We start from the raw sequence: 21,797 nt of genomic DNA on the forward strand, positions 1-21,797 counted from the left end.
CTTTTTTCGTATTTCCTAAGATTTTCAATAACTTTAACCACATTGTTTATATATTGTTGAATTGATTTCGATTGCATGACTAATTTTGACTTGACTAATTGTTGTAATTATTGCTTCTTTTTTCTCCCCGTTTTTCTCTCACGCCGACCAATCATCCATCACAAAAAAACAAAAACAAATCGTCTAAAACCTTTCTTCATACAGCACAACACAAGCAACAAAGCTCAACGACCAGTGAACGCACCGAGACAAAATCAAAGGATGGCGGCGCAACTCTCACTACAACAACAACAAAAGGTACATAACTAAAGGTTGTACTTTATTAAATAGGTTCTAAATTTTGTATATTGATTATTGCAGTTACCACACGCACTGTGAGCGGCAGCGCTGCCTCCAAAAACATTTCACCGCTGGCCAAATTTAAGCAGCTCGATAAAGCAGCTGCCCAGCAGCAGGCTCAAAAGTAAGTAAAGCAATTCACCTACTTTCGACAAATTGATAATGATATATAAATACAAATACATTTTAGAGATACGATATATGTACATATATAGAGAGCACACACTTACTAAAAGAAATCAAACAAAATGGACTGTTCATTTTTTAAATTTAAATGTAAAAATTGCTGATATGGCAACGCCGCTATCAGGCAGCTCCATTTACCAACATTTCTACGCCATTTTGTTTGCATTTCTTTTGAACACACACACATACACACACATTCGGTGCAGGCTCACAATATACTCTCACTCACATACGTACACACACACACACACACATGCAGACATAATCAGTCACTAGATTCGTCTCCCATCTTCTGGTGTCGGTGATCAGAATTAAAAAGAATGTCTTATCCTTCTTGTGCCTAGGTTTTTATTTACAATGTAATTGTTTGTGAGGTAAATTGTAAAGCGTCTTGCTCCTAGCTATCTGTCTTCCTCTAGCCACTGGGCGCTCTGCTCTTGCTCTGTAACTTTTGTACGCACCTGTCGTCCCCTTCTATCTCTCTGTCTCTCTCTATGTCTCTTTCCCAAACAGCAACAAGAAATAAGTTAAATCAAACAACAACAAATATGCACATAATAATATAAAACATAATCTATTTGTTGTTGTTTTCTGCTAACACAAATACATACAAAACACCAACACACGCCCACACACACATACACGAGGTAAACAATTCGAACACCCAAAAAAAAAAAGTACAACATTTATGTATTTAAAAAAAAACACCATAAGAAAAAAAAATACCAAAATAAAAAACAAAAAAATTGTGTGAGTTTCGCTAAAACGTCTGCCCCTCCAACCTTGAATCATTTTGTTCAGATTATCTCCAACATCAAGCACACCCACGACCCCCGGCGGTTCAGCACAACCGCTGTTCAAATTTACCGATCCGGCATTAAATGCGCGCGCCGCCACTGTCAAAGGATCAACTTCTACAGTGGTGTCAGCACAAAACGCAGGAATATGAGGTATCCACCACAACCTAAAAATACCAAACAACCCGCAAAAAAAATACCAATAAGAAAAACCAAATGCAATGCAAGCGCGCAAAGCCACAGCCAACAACGACCGTTATACATTTATTGAGTTTTGCAATTCCTTTTCTTTTGCGTAATTTTTTTTGTTTTTTTGATTTTGATTTTTGTAATTTGCATTTGATTGCCGTTCGTTTTATTTTGACAAAATCTAACGCTTAGGCCCAACAACAAACAATAACATAATGAACAACAACAACAACAACAAAAAACACAAAAACAAAGTAAATCAAAGCTAAACGCAAAACTAAAAACCAAAACAAACGCCTAACATTTGGCTGAGCTTTTTTTTTTGAGCAACTCATTTACACACGCATACACACAAACAAACACACACACGCATACACACAAAAACACACACATAACGCACGCAAGCAGCTTGGCGCTTGGCGCTAAAATATGTTGAAGATGAAGAAGGAGAAAATGAAGAAGTAGAAGAAGAAAAAGCGCAGTTTTTTTACTTACATGTGTTTGCCGCTTTATAACTGTTTTGTTATTGTTCTTGTCGCCAATTTGCTTTTGGGGCTGGATTTTACACGCAAGAAAAACACACAAAAAAAAAAAAAAATCATGTACCGCTTAATTACCGCTGCTGCTGAAATAGAGAAAAGAAAAAAACAAAATTAGAATGCAATGCAAGCGCTGTGCTGCAGTTATATTCGCAAAGCCCCCCTCTCCGCCACGCCCCCAGCAAACAATACGCAAAACGTACTTATCACAAAACACACACACACACTTTTGCTGTAATTCGCAGAACGTGCAAATAAGCAACTTTAGCTCGAGCTGGTCCGACGGCTTGGCCTTTTGTGCGCTGATCCATCATTTCTTGCCCGATGCATTTGATTACACACAACTAACCAAACAAACACGCCGACACAATTTTGAACTGGCCTTCAGCGTTGCTGAGTAAGTACTGCATCGATATCGTCGATATAGTTTTTCTGCAATTTATCGATAACACATTTCCATCTGTACGTGCAGTGAGAAGGCTGGAATTGCGCCGCTACTGGATGTGGAAGACATGGTGGAGATGAGCAGACCCGACTGGAAATGCGTCTTTGTCTATGTGCAAAGCATCTATCGTCGCTTTCGCAATTGCCAGTAAACAAGAACAACAACAACAACAGTAGCAGAATCACGTGGTGGGCCACAACAACAACAATTACGCATCTATTCATTATATGATAAGCACGTCCTCCCCACTTCGTCAGCCCATACACACTTCAGACAGAATTATTATGTATACGCCTGTTGGCATTTTTGTGCATCCTATATAACTACTATTTTTATCCCACATCTAATTACTTATGTTTACTACTACCACAAATGGCAGGCTCGTCGTTGCATTGAACAGCAAGAACATTTGTACGTTTTTTTTGTGTTTGTTTATCATTTTTTTTATCACATTTTTTTTTTGTAATTCTATTATAATTATTATATTATTATTTGTTATTGAACTTAAAAAAAAAACTATGCAATAATTGTTGATTTTTTGTCATAATTTTAAATATATAAAAAAAGAAACAAGAACAACAATTGCAAAGCGCAAAAAAATTTACTAACCCCGCTGAGTTGAAGATGAGATCAGAAGAATAAACATTTATAAAGTACCCAACTATATATATATGTATGTACACAAAACAACATTAAAGCGAGCGAAATTACGAGCAAATTTACTAACTCGCAAGCAGCGGCATGCGAAATGCGATATCAAAAAATAAAAATGTATCTACAGCTAATATTAACATTGAACAAAATGTGTTTTTCTTCTGCTTACAAATTACATAGCCTACTTATATGGTCACACTGCTTGATGATCCTTCATTTGTAGTGTTGCCAATTGGTTCAAAAACGTTGCAAATGCAGAAAGGGTGCTGTGTTACCACATTAACAGAAAAAGAAAACTTCGTCAGTCACTTTGGTTTTTTTTCAAAACGAACGCAGTTGGCATTTGCGGCTCGTTTGAAGGAAATTATTGAGATAGGCTCTCAGACATGCTGTGAAAGTCGAACGTTAAGTTTTGTGTAAAATGTCCAAACAAAATTACGTGTGAAATTCGTATTCCCAAAATTGAGTTCGTTACGCGCATTCCACACAACACATAGACTTCAAATTGACCAACACACAGTCCGCCACAAAACGAATCGCGTTATCGAATTTTGTTGCCATTCTTTTTGGAGAGAAAATGTCACAACAGCAGCCGGAGGAAGTGCAGCAGCAGCAGCAGCAGCTAGGTACGCAGCTCTCCGAGGCAACGGCTCTGCGGCTATTGAACATGGTTGTGGCCAGCACATCTATACCGAGGCTACAAACACATGCAGAAACCGAAACCGAGATGCTAAGCGAAACAGCAACAGCTGCCTGTGATAGCATCACATTGCCAACCAGCAGTGGAACAGGGCAAGCGTCACAGGAGAGCGTGCATTCGGCCAATGAGTTTGGCAACTCGTGTCGCATCTGTCGCTGGAATCGCGTCGATATGGAGATAATCAACTGTCCCTGCAAGTGCAAAGGCAGTGTGGTGAGTTGACGTAGTGAGCTAGGTGACCATACTCATATACCGTTTAGTATATTTGTGGCGCGAAAAAGTATGTGGTATATTGGCGTTGGTACTTGTGCTTTCTAGTATATTTTAAAAGTGAGTTCACACTGCCCAACTGCTGCTCACTATCCTCCCATCGCAGGGTTACATACATATGACGTGCTTGAAGAGGTGGATAATGCAACGGCGCGATAATCGCTGCGAAATCTGCCATGCACCATTCAACATCACCACGGAACGAGCGAGCGTGAAGCAAATGGTGCGCGCCTTTTGCTGCGGGCGCTGCTGTGGCATGATTGTGAAACATATGCTGTTCAGTGCGTCGCTAATGCCCCTTGCCCATGTCATACTGCAGCAGGTGAGCGCATGCACTGCAGGATTTTGCGAGCATCTCGTCATGATCACCCTTGATGCGTACTTGCGCTTTTTTACTTGTGTACAGGTTTTGCATTGTATGGACAATTTGAATCAGGGCAGCACCGAACAGCTAACGGTCCAAGAAGTCTTTGTCGCATCGTGTGCGCTGCTCACATCAAGTGCTCTCTTTTTCCATTTCTTTGAGTTTGTGACAACGCGTTTTCTGCTCATACGGAATATATTGCGACATTGGTGGATGTTTGGCAGCACAAATGATTTTGGTCTCCTCGATGTTGAAGACGACTCATTTGATCTTTTTTGATACAAAAAAAACCTGAGCAACTTAACCAACAAACGCGTAAAAACATATAACATCAATAACAATTTGTAACATCTCCAAAATTGTCAATAGTTTTTTGCCACAAACAGTCCTAATAAAACTACGCTTTTCAAATCGCGAATCTTCCCACTGCTTTTAGAGATGAGAAAAGGCATATTGATTTCATTAGCGATTTATCGATATTTTGATATTATTTAAAGTACGTATAATGATCAATGTTTTTTATAAAATGATTTTGCTCTTTGCTTATACTTGGATTTAGAATTTATTGTATTATTATAGCAAAAACGCCGAAGATTTTGTGAAAAATACCAATGGTATAATTCGTAGTGTGGCCAGCTAGGACTTATGAAAGCGGTAATGTTGTGCGTTGGTATAATGTTCAAACGCGAGTGCGGTCACGCTGGCTGCCATCCCCGAAGACACAAATATTAATTTCTTTTTGCATAAAAATCGAAGCAAAAATAAAAACGTACATTTTATTGCATTTGGTCGATCGTAAGTAATGCACAGCAACAGCTAACGGTCAAAATATACGTGCAAATCGTACGTGTTTAAGCAATTAAATGCTTACGATATTGTGTAAGTTCTGTTGTGTGTATATTTTAATTGGGAACGGCAACATAAAAAAAAATAACCAGCAAGTTTTGGGCAGACTTTGTATGTGTGAGTGTATAACAAAGAGGAACTTGTCGCAGCAAGCAGAGCAGTGAAATTGCCAGCAACAAACACAGCTGGGCTGCTACAACAACGAAACGTATCGAAAAAAGAAGGGAAAGGAAAAACGAAGAACGGCGACGGTGTCTTAAAAGAAAGTGAAGTTAGCGCAAGTTTCGTTTGCTATTGTGAATAAATGTGTGGGGCTGTGTGACATTGCACCCGTTTGTCAAGTGTTGTTTTTTATTGTCTTTGACGCACGTGTGGCAAGTGAAAAACATGGAAAAAAACAGGCATCAAAATACATGTTAGATATTTTATTGTGTGCGTGTGTATTTTCTAAAATTTGTTTTAGTATTTTTATTTTGCTACATCGCCTTTCTAATCGAACGAAACTTGTTGCAGAGCTTCCTCCTCGCCCCGCCCCGCAGCGAGTTTAATTTTCGTTGTTGTTGTTGGCAGCAGAGTTGATCACAATACGCAAAGGAAACTAAGAAACTTCAAGAACAGTAACAACAACAATAACAACAAGAGCAGAAGAGAAGAGAACTGAAAACAAAATGGCTGCTCACCAGCAGCTATTGGCTTTGATGTCATCGGCCTCCGGTCACAACAACAACAACAGCCCCGAGCCACTGTACGATCTGGCATTGAATGCCGTTGTCAACAGCCTGGACTGCAAAGTCCCCGCTTTGGGGCGCATCAGCAAGCTGCCGGAGTTGCCTCGCAATCTGCTCATCGATGTCTACGAGAGAGTAAGTCTAATCGCCCCCCGCCCCACCACTTCATACTTCTACTTCGGCTTCTAAATGCGAAAAAAAGTGAAAACACGCGCACACATACAAACACAACATGTACACATAGCAAATCAGCTGCTCACTATGCGTGTGCTTGTGTGTGTAAGTTTTTATCGCCACGCTGTTACAGCATTTCATTCTTATTTATTTATGCTTGTTTTTGTTGTGCGCGCTTATCTATGTATTTCGACGCTTGCAAGGAGGACATTTTGTATTTGTGTTTGCGTGTTTTTGTTTTGCATTGAATTCCAATTCGATTGAATCTCGAAAGCTTTGGCCAATCGCAAGAGCTTTCCACTGTTTATGTTTACTGCTAGAAGCTTCCGCCTCTGTCACACGAGAACACAGCTGCGAACACACACACACACCCGCATAGATATTAGATATGCGGGTGTTATATTTGTCTAAAAACCGCATGGCGTTATTTTTGTATTCAACGTAATAGCTATTTTTTTGCGATATGATATCGCGGAATATGGAGCTTTTGTTTATCCACTGTATCTGGGATTAAACACTAAACAGATACTGACAAAAATAAATACGCACACACTCACACACACATACGTATGTAAAAAAGCATCAATAGATCATCCAGACATACACACACACACACGCTTAAAATGCCAGATTGTCGTAATGGCGTTGCAATTACAATAATAAATTATAAAGAGTGACAACAATAAAGCAACCGGAGATGTTGCTGTTGTTATGATTGTTGTTGATCTTGTCTCTGGCTAAATATAGCGCACTCTTGACTAGCAGCTTGCTGTTGTTGTTGTCCTGCTTGCTGTTATTGATCTTTGAACTTGGTCGCCAACCTTATGCATCTCTCGCCCTTGGGCAGAGCTCATATTGCGACTCCTTTAAGCACTGCTCACGCACAGTGTTGATTAACGCAGTGATTGCATTTGATTTATCGATAAACACTTGTTGCACAATGCAACCTGTAATGCCAATTGGGATAAATAAGTATCGATTGTGCGCAACGATAGTTACCGATAACACGATTTTAATTCGTTTGTATTTTCCATTTTATTTCTAGTGAATTAAATTTTCTGTGTCAAAAATGTAAAAAAAAAAAATTGTGAAACTTCCATAACAATATATAATTATAATTATTGATTGAACTACTCACGAATTTGATTTTACTTATAAAATATATAATGTCAATATTAAAAAATATTTTAAAAAAAGTTCAATAGATAGAGCGCAAAAGAGCGTTTTGGATAGTTAGGTAATTGATTTGACTCTTACTTTGGGTGCAAAGAAATTAATCGATTTGAAACGATATGGAATATAGAAATTGATATAGATAATTACCGAAAGTTACCGTCGACTATCGATAGTAAAATACCGTTAATATGCAGAAATAAGAATCATATACGTTGACACCTCTTTACTCATCGTTTTTTTGTGGCCTTTGCAGATCTCGCAACGTGATGACTTGAAGGAGTCACTGTTGGAGGAGCTCTCCAAGCTTCGGGTATTCAGATGCCTCGTCCGCTTCACATCAGCGCGCAATCAATTGCTGCGCATTGTCGCTTCCTTAATGGCCAGCAACAAGTCGCTGACGCGTCGCCTCAGCGAGGCCTACGAAGTGCTCTTCAGTGTACCACAAATCGACCAGCCCGAACAGAGCGAACAGATTGGCGATAGCAGTCATAAATTGGACAAGGAACTGTTTAGTGATGAGTACATTAAAATGCAGATTACCGAGCAACAACAGAATGCCGCAGCTGGCTGCAGCAGCAGCAGCGATTCGTCATCATCATCATCATCATCATCATCATCATCATTACCAGCATCAACGACGACGTCCAGCGAGATCGACGATCATCAACATTCACAACTGCCGAATGTCACAGTAAAGTTGGCCGACTTGCTGGACGACCTCGATGATTTGGATGATCAGGATGCGCTGGCCATTGATTTGGGACTGCGCTTGGGCAGCTTTCTGTCCGAGGCAGGCTGGATGCAGGAGAGCATCTCAGTGCTGTCGTGCCTCAACGAAAGACTGAAGCGCATGCCGGCCTTCAAGAATATGCTGGTCACGCGAGTCGACTGTTTGCAGCGGTAAGTTCCTGACTTCCGTCTGTCCGTTCGTTTTAGTAGCTCAAACATGGAGAATAAAAGAGTTAGATTTATTGCCAACTGGCGGAAAGAAATCAATTTCGTTAAACGTATTAATAATCCAGCATTTCAAATGAGTGCCCCTGTTAATTATTGAAATTTTGTTGAAATGCTGAATCTTTAACTCTAAAACTAATGATTTCAAGTTCAAGTTCCTGACTTCCGTCTGTCCGTTCGTTTGAGTAGCTCTAACGTGGAGAATAAAAGAGTTCGATTTATTGACAACTGGCTGAAAGAAATCAATTTCGTTAAACATATTAATAATCCAACATTTCAAATGAGTGCCCTTGTTAATTATTGAAATTTTGTTGAAATGTTGAATCTTGAACTCTAAAACTAATGATTTCAACTACTTTTAATTGCAGTCTACTTTATGCGGAATCATCTCACTGTAATTTCAAATTGGCGCAACAAACGTACGCGGAACTGATCAAGCTGGCGCCCATGTTCGATCGCCAAGTGCCCTCGCCATTGATTGCGATGGCCTACACACAAATCTCGTCCATGTACTTTGCCCGCAACGAGTACAACAACAGTCACATGTGGAGCGTGAAGGCGCTGCATCATTTGCATGTGTCAGCGCCCACACGGTAAGAGGATTAACTACATCTCTCAATTCCATACTCGACTCTCACTAACTCTGTTTTTACATTTTTCTGCAGCGTTGCCATCGATGTGCTGCGTCAGGCGGCCAAAGCTTGTGTGGTTAAACGAGATTTTGCACGCGCCAATTTGCTCATCTGCCAAGCTGTGCGGCGTGCTCGGTAAGTGATCTACTTCATAAATTGTATTCTCTATCATTATACAATTGTTTTTTCCATCCCATCACAGTGAACACTTTGGTCCAACGCATCAGAAATACGGCGATGCACTGCTCGATTATGGCTTCTTTTTGCTGAACGTCGATTCGGTGTTTCAATCGGTTAATGTGTACAAGGAAGCGTTGGCTGTGCGTCGTGGCATCTTTGGCAACATGAATTTCCATGTGGCCATCGCCCACGAGGATCTTTCGTATGCGTATTACGTGCATGAATATAGCACTGGTGACTTCAGTTGTGCCCAAGATCATGTGGATAAGGCGGTTAACATTATGAAGAATCTGGTGCCAAGCAATCATTTAATGTTGGCATCGGCGAAGCGTGTGAAAGCCCTGTTGCTAGAGGAGATTGCGCTCGATAAGATCGCCGATGGCATGGATGAGGAGGATTTGCTGTTGCAATCGGAGGAGCTGCACAATTTCGCGCTGCAACTCTCGCTGGAGGTGTTTGGCGAGGTGAATGTGCAGACGGCGAAACATTATGGAAATCTGGGGCGTTTGTATCAAACAATGAATCGTTTCGACGAGGCCGAGCGTATGCATCAGAAGGCCATCAAAATCAAGACAGATCTCCTTGGTCCCTATGACTACGAGGTTGGACTGTCGATTGGCCATTTGGCGTCGCTCTACAACTATCAAATGAAAAAGTTTCGCCAGGCCGAAGATCTATATCTGCGCAGCATTGATATAAGTGAGACAGCAACACAATTGTATTCTCCGTGCATCTCTTTCATATGCCTTATTTTTTGTATTTTCTAGGCTTGCGTTTGTTTGGCAGCACTTACTCGGGCTTGGAGTACGATTATCTGGGACTGTGCCATGTCTATGAGACACTCCATGAATTTGAAAAGTATTTACGCTACGCTCACATTCTCGAAAATTGGCAGCTATTGCGCGGCCAAAATCTAACACAAAACGTGAGTGTGAAGCAAATTCAAAAAAAATGTTGAATCGATTTAATTTCGTTTGTTTTTGTGTATTACAGAAATCCAGCTATCCGGCGATTGAGGAGGATTACTCCATTGATCTGGTGAAGGCAAAGTTTTTTACCGATAGCAGCAGCACGCATAAAAATGTTGGAGGCGCCTCTAGTTCTTCAACGTCGTTGCCCAGCACAAGCGCTAATTGAAAGCGGACCAAGCGGCAAATAAGCATTGCTTAGGTGTTGTACTACACTTTACATACACACACACACACACACACACGTATTCTCACACACAACATACAAACTGACATAAAAGTTATGTAAAATATATACATGTTATTATAGCTTACAACTTCCAATTTAACTTAGCTTAAAGCTTCAAGCAAAACATCAATTTGCTAACAAATCTTTTCGGCTAGAGAGAAAGGCAATTCGCCATGACAAAAGAAAACAGAAACAGCAACAACACCAGCAACAACAACAACAACAACAAGCCGAACAACAACGTTTTGCGTCTATCACACCCATGTAAAATATCTTTGATTCTTCTCTTTTTTTAACGCCTTCTATATATCTATATATTTCTTGTTTTAAATTGACACAAATGAAAACTGCATTAGGTTTGTTATCAAATACATTATATATTGTCCTGTGAGATTACATATGTAAGTGAGGAGGCAAAATGTGTGAATTTGCTGTCAACATAAATCTTTTTTTTTTTGTTTACTATCATTATTATTATTATTTTTCGTTTTGGTCAACTACTTAATTGTACAACATTATTTATTATTTTCATTACACACACAAACAATTTGTAAATGTTTTTCTTAAATTTTGTTAAAAATATTCTCACCGTGAGTTTGAACACACGAAATAGACAAAAAAAAAACACGTAAAATTGGTTTAATCCAATAACCCGTTCATATTTTAATTCTAAAATACGAATAAATGATGTGATTGATATAAATGAATGCATGCAAAACATGCATGTGTTTATTCATACATAATTGATAAATTGATAATCAATTATATTAATATACATATAGTACATATATATAAATAATTATATTGTTGTTCAATTGTGTTTTTTTTTAGCCCAAGCAGTTGTTAAATCAATTGTTTAACAATTTGTAGCACAATTTCAATACGATAGATACAATATTGCTACACTCAAAATAAAATCAAATAAAAAAAATAGGAAGAAAAACAAACATGTAAATGTATAAACAGAATAAATCGAAACGAATTAATAGTTATACAATATATTATGGCATAGTGAATGTATCTACAATTTTAGTTTATACAATAATTCTTTCTGTTCATAATCTTTTTGTGTTTTTTTGTAACTACAATTTGTTATATGCGAAAATGCGCGAGACATACGTAAATAGTATTTGCTAGAAACTGCAAACTGCAAACTTTAATAATCGAAATTGAAAAATCATCCCATGCTCATGCCCTTCCCTTGATCCGCAATCCCTCAATCCTCTCAAGGTGTACAGATTGCGTGTCGAGAGCCATCCATTGAGCTGGAAAATGATTTTGTCCCCGTTTTTCTTTCGTAATCCGTGTGTATAACATGCCCCCTCTATACGCATAAGCAACAACTACTTAAGTAAGTCCAAATTTATACAACTAACGATACCTATATATATATATATATAAATACTTATATATATGCCTAAAACTGATGTAGCTACAATATTTTGTCGTGGGAACCTGTTCAAGCGCCCAAGCAAAAAATCATAAAATAAAATTTGAAAATAATAAAAAAACAAAAAAAATATTAAAAATTATTATTACTCATTCGTTGTTTATTTTGACTTTGTTGTCTGGTAATTTTTTGTGGCATTCACTACCGTAGTCGTGAGATTTAATTCTTTTATGACCCATTCATAAACCTATGCAACATCTTCCTTATTCTTTGTATCTTAACTGAATTGTGTACAAAGTATTATTGTGGTGATCTTGAAAGACGCAAATAAAGATAAAACAGACATTTAATATAGATTGTATTAGGCTGGAAAGGTTTGATTTTCTCTCGATCTTCGTTAATCCGATCTCAGTGGATGTTATTGCAGAGAAAATAATATTTATGAATCTCCTATAAAGAATACAAATGTTTCAAAACTTAAAGATCTAATAAAATGGATTTCTAATTGTAGCCAAAGGAAAGTTTATAAAGTTTGTAAACTCATTTTTTTTCATAGATTTTGAAAAAATCTTAAATTCCTCTTCAATTCAATTCATCTCAATCAATTTCATCTTTAAATTTACTATTTTTAAAAATTAAAATTTCAATTGATTATAAATGATTTCCCAAATAATCTATTTTTCTAAAAATTTGACTTTTAAATAGAAAATTGAAATCAAAAACCATTTCTCAAATTCTATATTTAATTAAGAAGTTATTTTTATTGTTTTTCTTAATTGTTTTAAATAAAAAATGACAATCTTGACAGTCCCTGCTTAATTGTTGTGAAATATCTAGTGAAATTTTGTAATTACTGATTTTAACAAAATTTCATTACTATCATCCAATCCGATTCTCCAACAAATAGAAATTAAATTTGATTACTTTATTGTGAAATTTTCATTTAAAAAACCTGAACCGCACATCAATTCTTTAGGCCTTAAATAGTTTTGTTTTTTATGAGCTTTTAGGTGAGATGTTCATAGATTACAATCTTTTTGTTATTGTCGTGGCTGTCTCTCAAATAGTTTAAGAGCATTTTAAATTATTTTTTTTTTTTGTTGTTACATTTGACCCACTGTCACTTTTCTTTGGACGCCGGCAACAACAGTAGCTGAAAGCAACAACAACCACAAGCACAGTGACAACAACTCGGACGACATTGTAAAAGTTGTTTCAAGTGTTTTCACTTGGGCGCTAAAAGCGACGCGACGCAAAGGTTGACGTAGGCAGAGGCAGAGGCAGAAGCAGAGGCAGAGCCGGCATGCTAGCGGCCGATATAAACTGTCTTTCGATTGCAATGCAGACCGCCCACACGCACACAGGCGCACGCAAGCACACACACATACACACACACACACACATGCAGACACACGCATGCAGAAGTCAAGACAGCCCAAAGTTGCAGCACTTGTTGTTGACGACTGACTATTCAAGCGCAGCTTTTGCTTTTGACACATTTTCGTCGTCTTTTGTCGTCAGCTTCGGCTTAGTTCGTTCGTACGCCTGAGCAGCAAAACTTCGTCATTGGCTTCGACTTTGAGTTCGGTACTTCGGCTTTCGGCACTTGAAGCCTCATCGATCAGTTGCTGACTTTGCGCGGCAGCGAACGGTTTGGCGAAGCTTTGCAAGAACGGCACGCGACGCATGCGCTTTAAAGCTCAAAGACATTATTTCGCTATTTTTCGTTCGGTTTTCGTCTATGCGTGCGACTTCTCTGTGTGTGAGTGTCGGTTTATTCGTTATTTTTTCTTGTTTTTAGTTGGTTTTTTCTTATTTTTTTTTTGAAAAGTGAAACTGACCGACTAAGTTGGCGGGTTGGTAAACCTAATGGCAAATATTTTATGATAATTTGCAACTAGTTCTAAAATAAAACGCGTGTTATTTAGAGCTACAAAGCTGTAGTTAAACTTGAAGTTGAAACTTGCTCGTTTTGTTGTTGCTAATTGTTAGTTGTGTGTGTGTGTGTGTGTGTGTGTTGAAGTGCTTAAGATAATTGCAAGGTCCGTGGAACTTTGCACAAGAGATGCAGATTGGAGATGCCAAAGTTGTTGTTGATTGCACGTCTTGAGAGTTCAAGCCTCGAGAGTTTCACCTACTAAAAATGCTGTTGTGAAACTGGCACAACAAACTGGCATAAAAGGAAAGACAATCGCATTGGGAATGGAATTGTGGGAATGCCACAAGCTGCAACTGTCATCGTCACAACACCAACAACAATATGAATGCTTATCTCTGGTTGCGCACGCTCAAGAGTTGTCATCATCATCATCATCATGGTGATCATCATCATTCTCAATTTCCCAATAACGAATTCCCATTCCCATGATTAGCGACATTGTGTGAAGTTTTTGGCCCCAGCAACGATTCGTTAAGTACCCTACCACATGCTCGAGAAATGATCTACATTAAACGAAACGAATTCGTTAAAACTTTGGGGGCATATCGAATGGCTGGAACGAGTTCAAGTTCAAGCGAGTGCAGCGCACTCGTTCCATTTGGCAAAGTTCTAACACCACTTGAACTTCAAATTGAAGTTGCTGTGGCAATGTTGCAAATGAGTAATTACTGTTGGTCAATTTGTTAACTAAATATTTGTTCAAGTGAGTGGCGAGCTTGGCTCATTAATTACTCGTAAGCAAGTGAATGGGCACTTTAAATCATTTTGCGAGTGCAACTCAAGCGCATAAAATCAGAGCATTAACTTCTTGTTATTCAGTTCGTTAGTGAAGAGTTATAAGTCAGGCAAGATCGTGTGAGCCAAAAAAATAAACTTATAATCGTTTTCCACTGTGTACAATTAATGCAAGTGTGTGTGATAGAGAATATCTAGAGAGTAAAAGTATATAGTGAATAACGAATTAGAAGTGCATGCAAAACTAACGAGAGGAAGCAGCGAATAAAATTATTGGGCACAAAACGAGAGTGAGATATACTAAAATGGATAAACAGAGAATTAGAGAAATTGGATTCTTAAACGAGTGTTAATAACGAGTAATAGAACTATGCAAAACTAGCGAGTAAAGTTAGTGGTTACAAAATGGAATAACAGGGAATTAGAGCAATTAAGTAAACGAGTGTTAACAACGAATAATAGTGTTATGCAAAAGTAGTGAGTAAAGTTAGTGGTGTCAAGCTGCTTAAAGAAAAGATAAAAGAAAAAAATCATTTAAAAAAAACAGTAATTAACGAGTAACGATTAACCATTTATGATATCCAGTAGCGAGTAACGATTAACGATTTATGATAGCCAGTAGCGATTAGAAATAACTCCACTTAATGTTAAGTCAGCAAATAATTTTAAGTTGATTAGGATTTTAATTTAAAGCCACTATTCAAATCCAACGAATTGCGCTTTTAGTGTGGCGAGACCGCTTAAAGAATTGCAACAGAGTAGTATGCAACTTCTATGAAGTACACCTTTCCAATAAAGCAATTTACCCTTTCATCATTGCAACTTCAACGAGTAGTGCTGCAAGTGTGGAGTTTCAACAGATTGATACTCAATTACCTTCGAGTGCAGCATTGAAAAGCATTGAAAACAAGCATATAACGAATGCTACTTTAAGAAGAAGCCACTAGTCATGCAGCGAGTAGGGTTTTTCAACGAATCGCGTTTTAGTTTACATCAGAGGAGCGTGCACAACGTTTCGTTTTGAAAGACATGCATGATTTGCATTTGCAGTTGCCAATCACTTAACCGGCACGCAGTAGCCACATCAACTCAAAAAAAAGTAAAAAGCACAAACGAATCGACTGGCTGGATGAGTTATGGAAGAGCATTGGGAGTGTCAGTGACAGTGGTTGCTGGCTGCTGGCTGCTGGCAAACGCAATCGCAACAAGTAGGAGCGTCTACAAATACAAATAGAAAGAGCAGATGATGATAATGATGATGATCATCATGATCATTGGCATCTCTCTCTCTCTCTCTCTCGGTAGGTGATGAGCAACTGAAAGCATCTCTCGTCGAATCGCGCTTTAATCGGTATTTCGTGCCGTCTGGCGTGTGTTACAAATCAAAAACTGGAGCAAATTAACCAAGATTAAAGCCCACAATTAAGCGTGCGCCCAATGTGAAAGTTAAAACCGCCAACCTGCAAACCAGTTGATGATAGTCGTAGCTCCCTCCGCCTTCTCCCCTCTCCTCATCATCTCGTTGTTGTTGTTGGCGCATCTGCAACAGCTTTTTGGCCACTTTTGAACAGCAGCAACAGCAACAGCAACAGCACTTTTACTACATCAACTGCAACCACTTTTTTTTTTAGCGGGTCAACAACGAAACGGAACGAAACGAAACCAATTTCGCCCACGGCCGACTTTTGTTTTTTCATATTTTTGGTTTTTTTTTGTTTTACCTGACCAAAACCTCATGCTTCACTGACCTATGCCAAGACAACAAACAAACGAATCCATTGTACGTGTTGTCTTTGCTGTCTTCTGTTGTTTTAGTTTTTTGGTTTTTATTGATGGTATTTCGTGCTTATGCAAAGCTTTGCACTTTTGAACCCATCGGCTTGAGACGGCGCCAAGTTCAAGTTGGCCAAGTTTCATTTTCGTTTTCAGTTGCTGTTACCCCACAACCAAAAAAATCCCGAACCACTTTTGGTTCAGGGGGCAGCATTTGAATGTGACCCCAATTTGAAGAGTTACTTTGAGATGATTTGAGAAACTTAAGAGGGAAATCGCTTAAATAGTAGACAAAGAGAAAAATAAAGTTTAAGGAGTTGTTAAGCGTATGGGAAATTCTGTAAGATTCTATTGTTCGTTAAAGGTAATATATAGTTTTGATGTTCCTAAAGCATATTGTGTGTTATGGAAACCGTTCTAGAGGACCTTGATGTGACCTCGATTCCAAGAGTACCTCTGAGAAGTTTGGAGAAACTTAAAAGGAGAATCGCTTTAATATTAGACATATCGGCACAGGAGTTGTTAAGCATAAGTCTTTGAAATCTAAGTAAGAGTTCTGCAAGCTGTGAGGAATTCTGTAACATACTGTTGGTCTTTAAAGGTAATATAGTCGGCATGTTCATAAAACATATTATGAAAAGTTCTAGAGGACCTTAGAAAGCGACTTCAGTAATTTTATATCCTTAAGAGAATTAGGATCTTAGCAAGGGAGTTAAGTGAAAAAGAACCTAGAAAAATATGAGGATGATTAACTCTTAAACTCTTTAAAATCTTTGTACTCTTTAGTGGAATTAGAGTCTACATTCTGAAGATTCCTTTAAGTCAAGAGAACATTTGATATATGAGTAAGTTTTTGAAAAAAGTCCTAACAAACAGTTAACTAAGAAAGTTTTGTAAATCGTGATTATATTGATTATCTTAAAGGAAGTTTTAGTATTCTTAAAATCTTTAGAGTATCTACTGAGAACTCTAGAGCATCTAGGAAATCGATTAAGAAACCTGGCAATTAGACAGGCAGCTTGACAAGTCTTCTCGCTCAGTCTTCCGCGTTCTCTGCCCAACGCAATTTGTATGCGGATTTTGTAAGCGGGTTTTCTCTTTTTTTCTTTTGTGATCGGCACTTTGGTTGCTGATGATTTCCTGACGTTGTTCTCGCGATTCTCGCTAGTTGTTTTGGCCAGACGGAAGTCTAAATCGACGATCATCTGAAAGCGGAGGGAGACGACGACGCATTGTCTCGTTTGAGAGCAGGAAACACAACGTAAAGTCACTCAACTATGAACTGGCATTGTTGCATTTTATGGGTTAATGTGGGTTAAAACACGATTATGTATTTGTTAATTATGATGTCGACTAGACAGACAGAGAGAGTGAGGGAGCGAGAGAGTGAGAGATCATGTCAAAAGTGATCCCAAAACGTGGAAAAGCCAAAACAAAACTGGTCAGTTGGGTCGCATCAGCGTCGCTTGCTGTTTGCCGTGTGCATCCGGTTAGTCGGTCAGACAAGTCGCAAAAAAAAAAACTGTATACATATATAAAATAATAAGGTGAGCAAGGGCTTCACAGTCATACGCGTAGTTCCAACAATTTCTCTCTACTCTTACTCTCGAGTGGGTTAAGAAATGAGCTTGAGCTTGGCTTAGATTGCGTTCAACAGAGTTATGATCAAACATCGTTTAGATGGCATCTATGAAAGCGCGGATATTTATGTCTGAGATTAAGGCACAAGAATTATTGATCCAAGGTGAAACGATTTCTCTTTTCATTGCTCGAAAATTGTAACGAGCACAAATCGCTGTTCCATCTGTCCTGCATCTGTTTTAGTATTTTTAGCTCTCCTGCTGTCTGTCTGTCCAGCTGTTGAAGTGCCAACTAATCGTTCAATCTGTAAGCTATCTTGATGAAACTCGCTACAGCTTCCGTTGGATTACTTAACCACATCACAGAGCAACGACATCATTGAAAGCCAAACAACAAAACCTATGTTTGGCTTTCTTGCACGTTTTCTCTTTGTTTAGATTTTCCCTGCACAACAATTTGCATTTGAGCGCTTACGAAGAAATCTCCAAAGTGAGCAAACATTGATAGACAACAGCAAAACTATCACAATAAACTCAGCCTAAACTCGTTTAATGTCGGCTAACCCACAAAAGCACCGTTAGCTGCAACCTTAACCCGCAAGCGAGCTTAGCATTGAAAGATTTAAAACACTACCACAAAAAAAAAAAAATAAAAACTAAAAAACTGTCATTCAATTAGCCAGCTGGTCAGTTGGCCAAAATGCGGCCCAGGTTTTTTTTTCTATTATTCGGGTATTAAATAACTGCGATTTGGAGGTGTGTGAAGAGGTGTGATTGTGTGTGTGTGTGTGTGTGTGTGTGTGTGGTGTGGGCGATGTCATGTTGTCAAGGTGTTGGACAACGCTTGCCATTGCCACATAGCACAAAATGTGGCATGACTTCGCCTACTTCTTCTTCTTCTTCTTCTTCTTCTTCAACTCGCCACCAACTCTTCCCCTCTCTCTCTTCCTCCCACAGCAACAAGATTTGTCATCAAGCTTGCATGTTTCCACACAGTTTCCATTGAAATCGCACGAAATTTGCCGAAAAATGAAATGAAAACAAGCAAAGCCAGCGTAGAGCGTAGAGTGTGCTCGACTGCGAAATACTCTTAAGACTTTTGTGCAAAGTTGAAAATACTCTGGAATTCTTTTCAAATATTAATCGCGTTTAGCCCCAAAACTTAATTTTAAATGAAAACTTAACTTTTAAGTCACGATAAGACTTTGATATTAGGAAACATATTTAAGTTTATCTTAATGATAACTTTGATATTGAGGAACACATTTTTTTGTTGAAGCTGCGTCTTTTTCTAAACTTAGTTTTATCTAATTGATGACTTCAAAGGCATGATTAGACGTTTTTATATTAAGCACCACATTTTTTTTTTATATTTGTGTATAATTCTAATATTAACTTTTTGTAATTGATAACTTTAATGATAACTTTAGCTTGCCCTACAAGTTTTTGTTAGTCTCGTCAAATGAAATGAATTTAATCTGCATAACAACTTGAATTAAAAGGTATCTCTAGGATATATCCATTTCTTTATGCGAAACGATAAAAACTCAGTTTTTTTTTTTGTTAATGGAATTACATAAATTTATCACACCCTTCTCTTTGCCTTTTGGGCTAGAGTGTGTGTAAAAATGTAATACGACAACAATAATCACAATAACAATGCGCAGAGTACTTTCACTTAGCAATCCCCCTCTTCGGGGTTTTTACTCCCCCCCTTTTGGGTGACGCACTCCCACGTGCCCCGCTTTTGACTTGACTTGTTGACTTGGCCATTGTTCGCTTGCGTAAACTTTCGTGTTTGGGCCAAAACCGAAAAATCATAACAAAAAGTAAACAATACGAATGCTTAATAAATGCATATACTTTTATATATATTATAATATAAATAAATGTATATATAGCGTACACATTTGTGTTATACGCATAATAATCAACTCAATTTTTTCGGGGGCAACAAACAACATCAACATCATTTTGATTAGCATGTTTCGTGCGTATGAACAATTCATTTTGCTTCCCCGTTTCCCTGGCGTGAAAGATTTATTAACTGGAATTGAAAACTGCTACACATCAAAGCCAGCCAACAAAAAAAAAGGGCTAGTCACAGACTAAGGAGTGAGGGAGTCAACATAAACAAAGAAAGAAAGAGAGAGAGAGAGAGAGGCGGAGAAAGTGGGCAGAAGAGTCGAAAATTGCGACACTCGTCAAGGCGTAATCAATTCACATGTACAACACATAATAAATAACTGAGGCCTCTGTTAGCTTTGCGACGCTTTTTTTTTGGCAAAAAAAAAAAACCTATTAACACTTAAAGTGACCCTTGGAAGGAAAGCTACGTGATACTACTAAGTTTTACTACTATGCAACTCACTATATAACGACTCTGCCTAAAACGACTCAATAATGCTTTAATAGCAAAGCTATCAATTGATTGATTGCTTAGTTTTATGACTTAATGCAAATGTTTAGCATAAAAACAAGTAAGAAATCTACAGTCGAGTGTGCTCGCCTGTGAGACACTCGCTACCCATTTTGAACAAAAGCAAAACAGTGCGGTATTAATTTAAAAACATACCAAATACCGCAAAAAATACTGAAATGCCTATATATGGTATATTAATGAAGTCATAAATATATGTCTATCTTTTATGTTCTCTGAAATCTAGGTGCTCAAACTGATAATATCTTCTATATCGTCTCGGCTTATGACCCAGATCAAGAATATATATACTTTATATATTATATATATACTTTCTACTCTATGGGTAGCAGATATAAAAATAAATCATAAACAATTTTAGAAACATTGTGTTCATCTAATCTTTTGGAAATCAAATAAAATTAACCCAAATCAAATACACAAACCAAAACTAAAATGAAACTTTAGTTTCATTTCACAACTTTTGTCCGTTCAAGGGGAGCTTTCCAATTTATAGCAATTGTGTTAAGAAAAATATTATCAGAAATACCATTTGTAAGCTGGAATTTGAAAAAATTCAAATTAGTAATAATAATTTCAAAATAATATATTTTGAATTTGATGACCACGAAAAGTAAGAATTCAATGAAGTTAGTTTTTTGCTTTTCCAGAGACTCAGAGACGTTCCGTTAAAGAAAAGGTTCCAAAAGGTTTTTAATAAAGCAAAGCAGTCTCGCAATTAAAGATGCTTTATATAGTTTTATGTAACTTCGACATATTAACCAACTATTAGTGTGAGACATCTGTGTTTTGGGCAAACATTTCCCAGTGGAGAGGGAAAACTCAAGGAAAATTTTCTGTGTGAAATTGGCATGCAACGATTAATATCAATTACGAAAATGGGAAACTAGATTTGATTCGATTGAAAAGTTGTCTGTTTAAGTGGAGCAATTGAGAATCGAAGCCATATTAAGTATACGACAAGTGGTGTGCAAACTTAGACAATCGAAAATAGTTTAAGAGAGAGAGAAAGAAAGAGGGAGAGAGTTGTTTTTGGGAAAGGGTTGAAGAGGTGAGCGTGTTTTAATCAACACCACAACCACGTCGCAATAGAAAATGGGAAATAGAACTCGGATTGAATTGCTTTCGGTTTAGATTGGGACAAGTCCTGTGAATATGGTCAGCTGTGCAGCGAGCAGCGAGGACGTGCCTCCGTCGCGACAGCAACGACAAATGAATAAAATATTTTGAATTTTTTAGAGGCCAAGAACTCGGGGCACGTATCCAACAACAACAACAACAAGAACATCAACAACAAGAACAAGCAAAACAACAATAGTAACAACAACAGCAAGTGACGAATGAGCAAACCGAATACGAATGTTTTTATTTTTTGATTTTGTGGCAGGTAATTTGTTACCGGAAATTGAGTCGCAACCAACACGTTGCACAACGTATCACGTCTCGTTGCGCCCGGAGTTCGCGTCCCAGGGATGACGATCTATCGAGGATCTTTCCAGTAGCCCCAACTACACGGAACTTCTGAGCTGCTTAACTTGACAGAGGCAGAAATCCAACGGACTTCAGCTGC

The 21,797-nt window shown here is 38.1% G+C and overlaps 3 protein-coding genes and 1 long non-coding RNA gene across 7 annotated transcripts in view; 3 read left to right on the forward strand and 1 right to left on the reverse strand.

Moving 5' to 3' along the window:
• LOC133848300 (uncharacterized) overlaps nt 1-2,207 on the reverse strand; it is a 53,621-nt gene extending 51,414 nt beyond the window's left edge. For both annotated transcript variants that reach the window (XR_009895247.1, XR_009895248.1), the window contains exon 1: nt 2,007-2,207. This is a non-coding gene — a long non-coding RNA (uncharacterized LOC133848300). The remainder of the gene's footprint in view (nt 1-2,006) is intronic.
• Nucleotides 1-3,288, forward strand: part of LOC133848295 (microtubule-associated protein futsch) — a 52,282-nt gene extending 48,994 nt beyond the window's left edge. The window contains 6 exon segments of the mRNA XM_062283795.1: nt 205-297; nt 361-463; nt 1,327-1,426; nt 1,428-1,475; nt 2,296-2,447; nt 2,523-3,288. Coding sequence (XP_062139779.1) covers nt 205-297; nt 361-463; nt 1,327-1,426; nt 1,428-1,475; nt 2,296-2,447; nt 2,523-2,646 — 620 coding nt within the window. The 3' untranslated portion in view covers nt 2,647-3,288.
• Nucleotides 3,289-3,515: 227 nt separating this feature from the next.
• On the forward strand, nt 3,516-4,898 carry LOC133848297 (uncharacterized). Its single transcript, XM_062283797.1, has 3 exons — nt 3,516-4,062; nt 4,226-4,441; nt 4,526-4,898. Exons 1-3 carry the CDS (start codon nt 3,727-3,729, stop codon nt 4,760-4,762), a joined length of 789 nt encoding a protein of 262 aa, XP_062139781.1. The 5' UTR covers nt 3,516-3,726; the 3' UTR covers nt 4,763-4,898.
• A 256-nt stretch (nt 4,899-5,154) lies between these two features.
• On the forward strand, nt 5,155-11,023 carry LOC133847792 (amyloid protein-binding protein 2). 3 transcript variants are annotated; one of them, XM_062283016.1, is made up of 8 exons: nt 5,155-5,278; nt 5,843-6,192; nt 7,661-8,307; nt 8,730-8,954; nt 9,027-9,128; nt 9,196-9,872; nt 9,941-10,098; nt 10,167-11,023. In XM_062283016.1, the coding sequence occupies exons 2-8, from the start codon at nt 5,998-6,000 to the stop codon at nt 10,308-10,310; spliced, it is 2,148 nt and encodes a 715-aa protein (XP_062139000.1). In that variant the 5' UTR covers nt 5,155-5,278; nt 5,843-5,997; the 3' UTR covers nt 10,311-11,023. The 3 variants fall into 3 exon arrangements, with proteins under 3 accessions (XP_062139000.1, XP_062138999.1, XP_062139001.1); XM_062283015.1 differs by having other exon boundaries at nt 5,170-5,362; XM_062283017.1 differs by lacking the exon at nt 5,155-5,278 and adding an exon at nt 5,625-5,761.
• The last annotated feature ends 10,774 nt before the right edge of the window (nt 11,024-21,797 follow it).

Source organism: Drosophila sulfurigaster, chromosome X (genome assembly GCF_023558435.1).
Source record: "Drosophila sulfurigaster albostrigata strain 15112-1811.04 chromosome X, ASM2355843v2, whole genome shotgun sequence".
Taxonomy (NCBI): Eukaryota; Metazoa; Arthropoda; class Insecta; order Diptera; family Drosophilidae; genus Drosophila; species Drosophila sulfurigaster.

What these genes read in the sequence shown, in the direction of transcription:
- LOC133848297 (XM_062283797.1), top strand. Translation starts at nt 3,727, where the DNA reads ATGTCACAACAGCAGCCGGAGGAAGTGCAGCAGCAGCAGCAGCAGCTA. An exon ending in GCAAGTGCAAAGGCAGTGTG is followed by an intron (nt 4,063 to 4,225) that starts GTGAGTTGACGT and finishes CTCCCATCGCAG; the next exon opens with GGTTACATACATATGACGTG. An exon ending in CCCATGTCATACTGCAGCAG is followed by an intron (nt 4,442 to 4,525) that starts GTGAGCGCATGC and finishes ACTTGTGTACAG; the next exon opens with GTTTTGCATTGTATGGACAA.
- LOC133847792 (XM_062283016.1), top strand. Translation starts at nt 5,998, where the DNA reads ATGGCTGCTCACCAGCAGCTATTGGCTTTGATGTCATCGGCCTCCGGT. An exon ending in CAAGCTGTGCGGCGTGCTCG is followed by an intron (nt 9,129 to 9,195) that starts GTAAGTGATCTA and finishes ATCCCATCACAG; the next exon opens with TGAACACTTTGGTCCAACGC. An exon ending in TCTGCGCAGCATTGATATAA is followed by an intron (nt 9,873 to 9,940) that starts GTGAGACAGCAA and finishes TGTATTTTCTAG; the next exon opens with GCTTGCGTTTGTTTGGCAGC.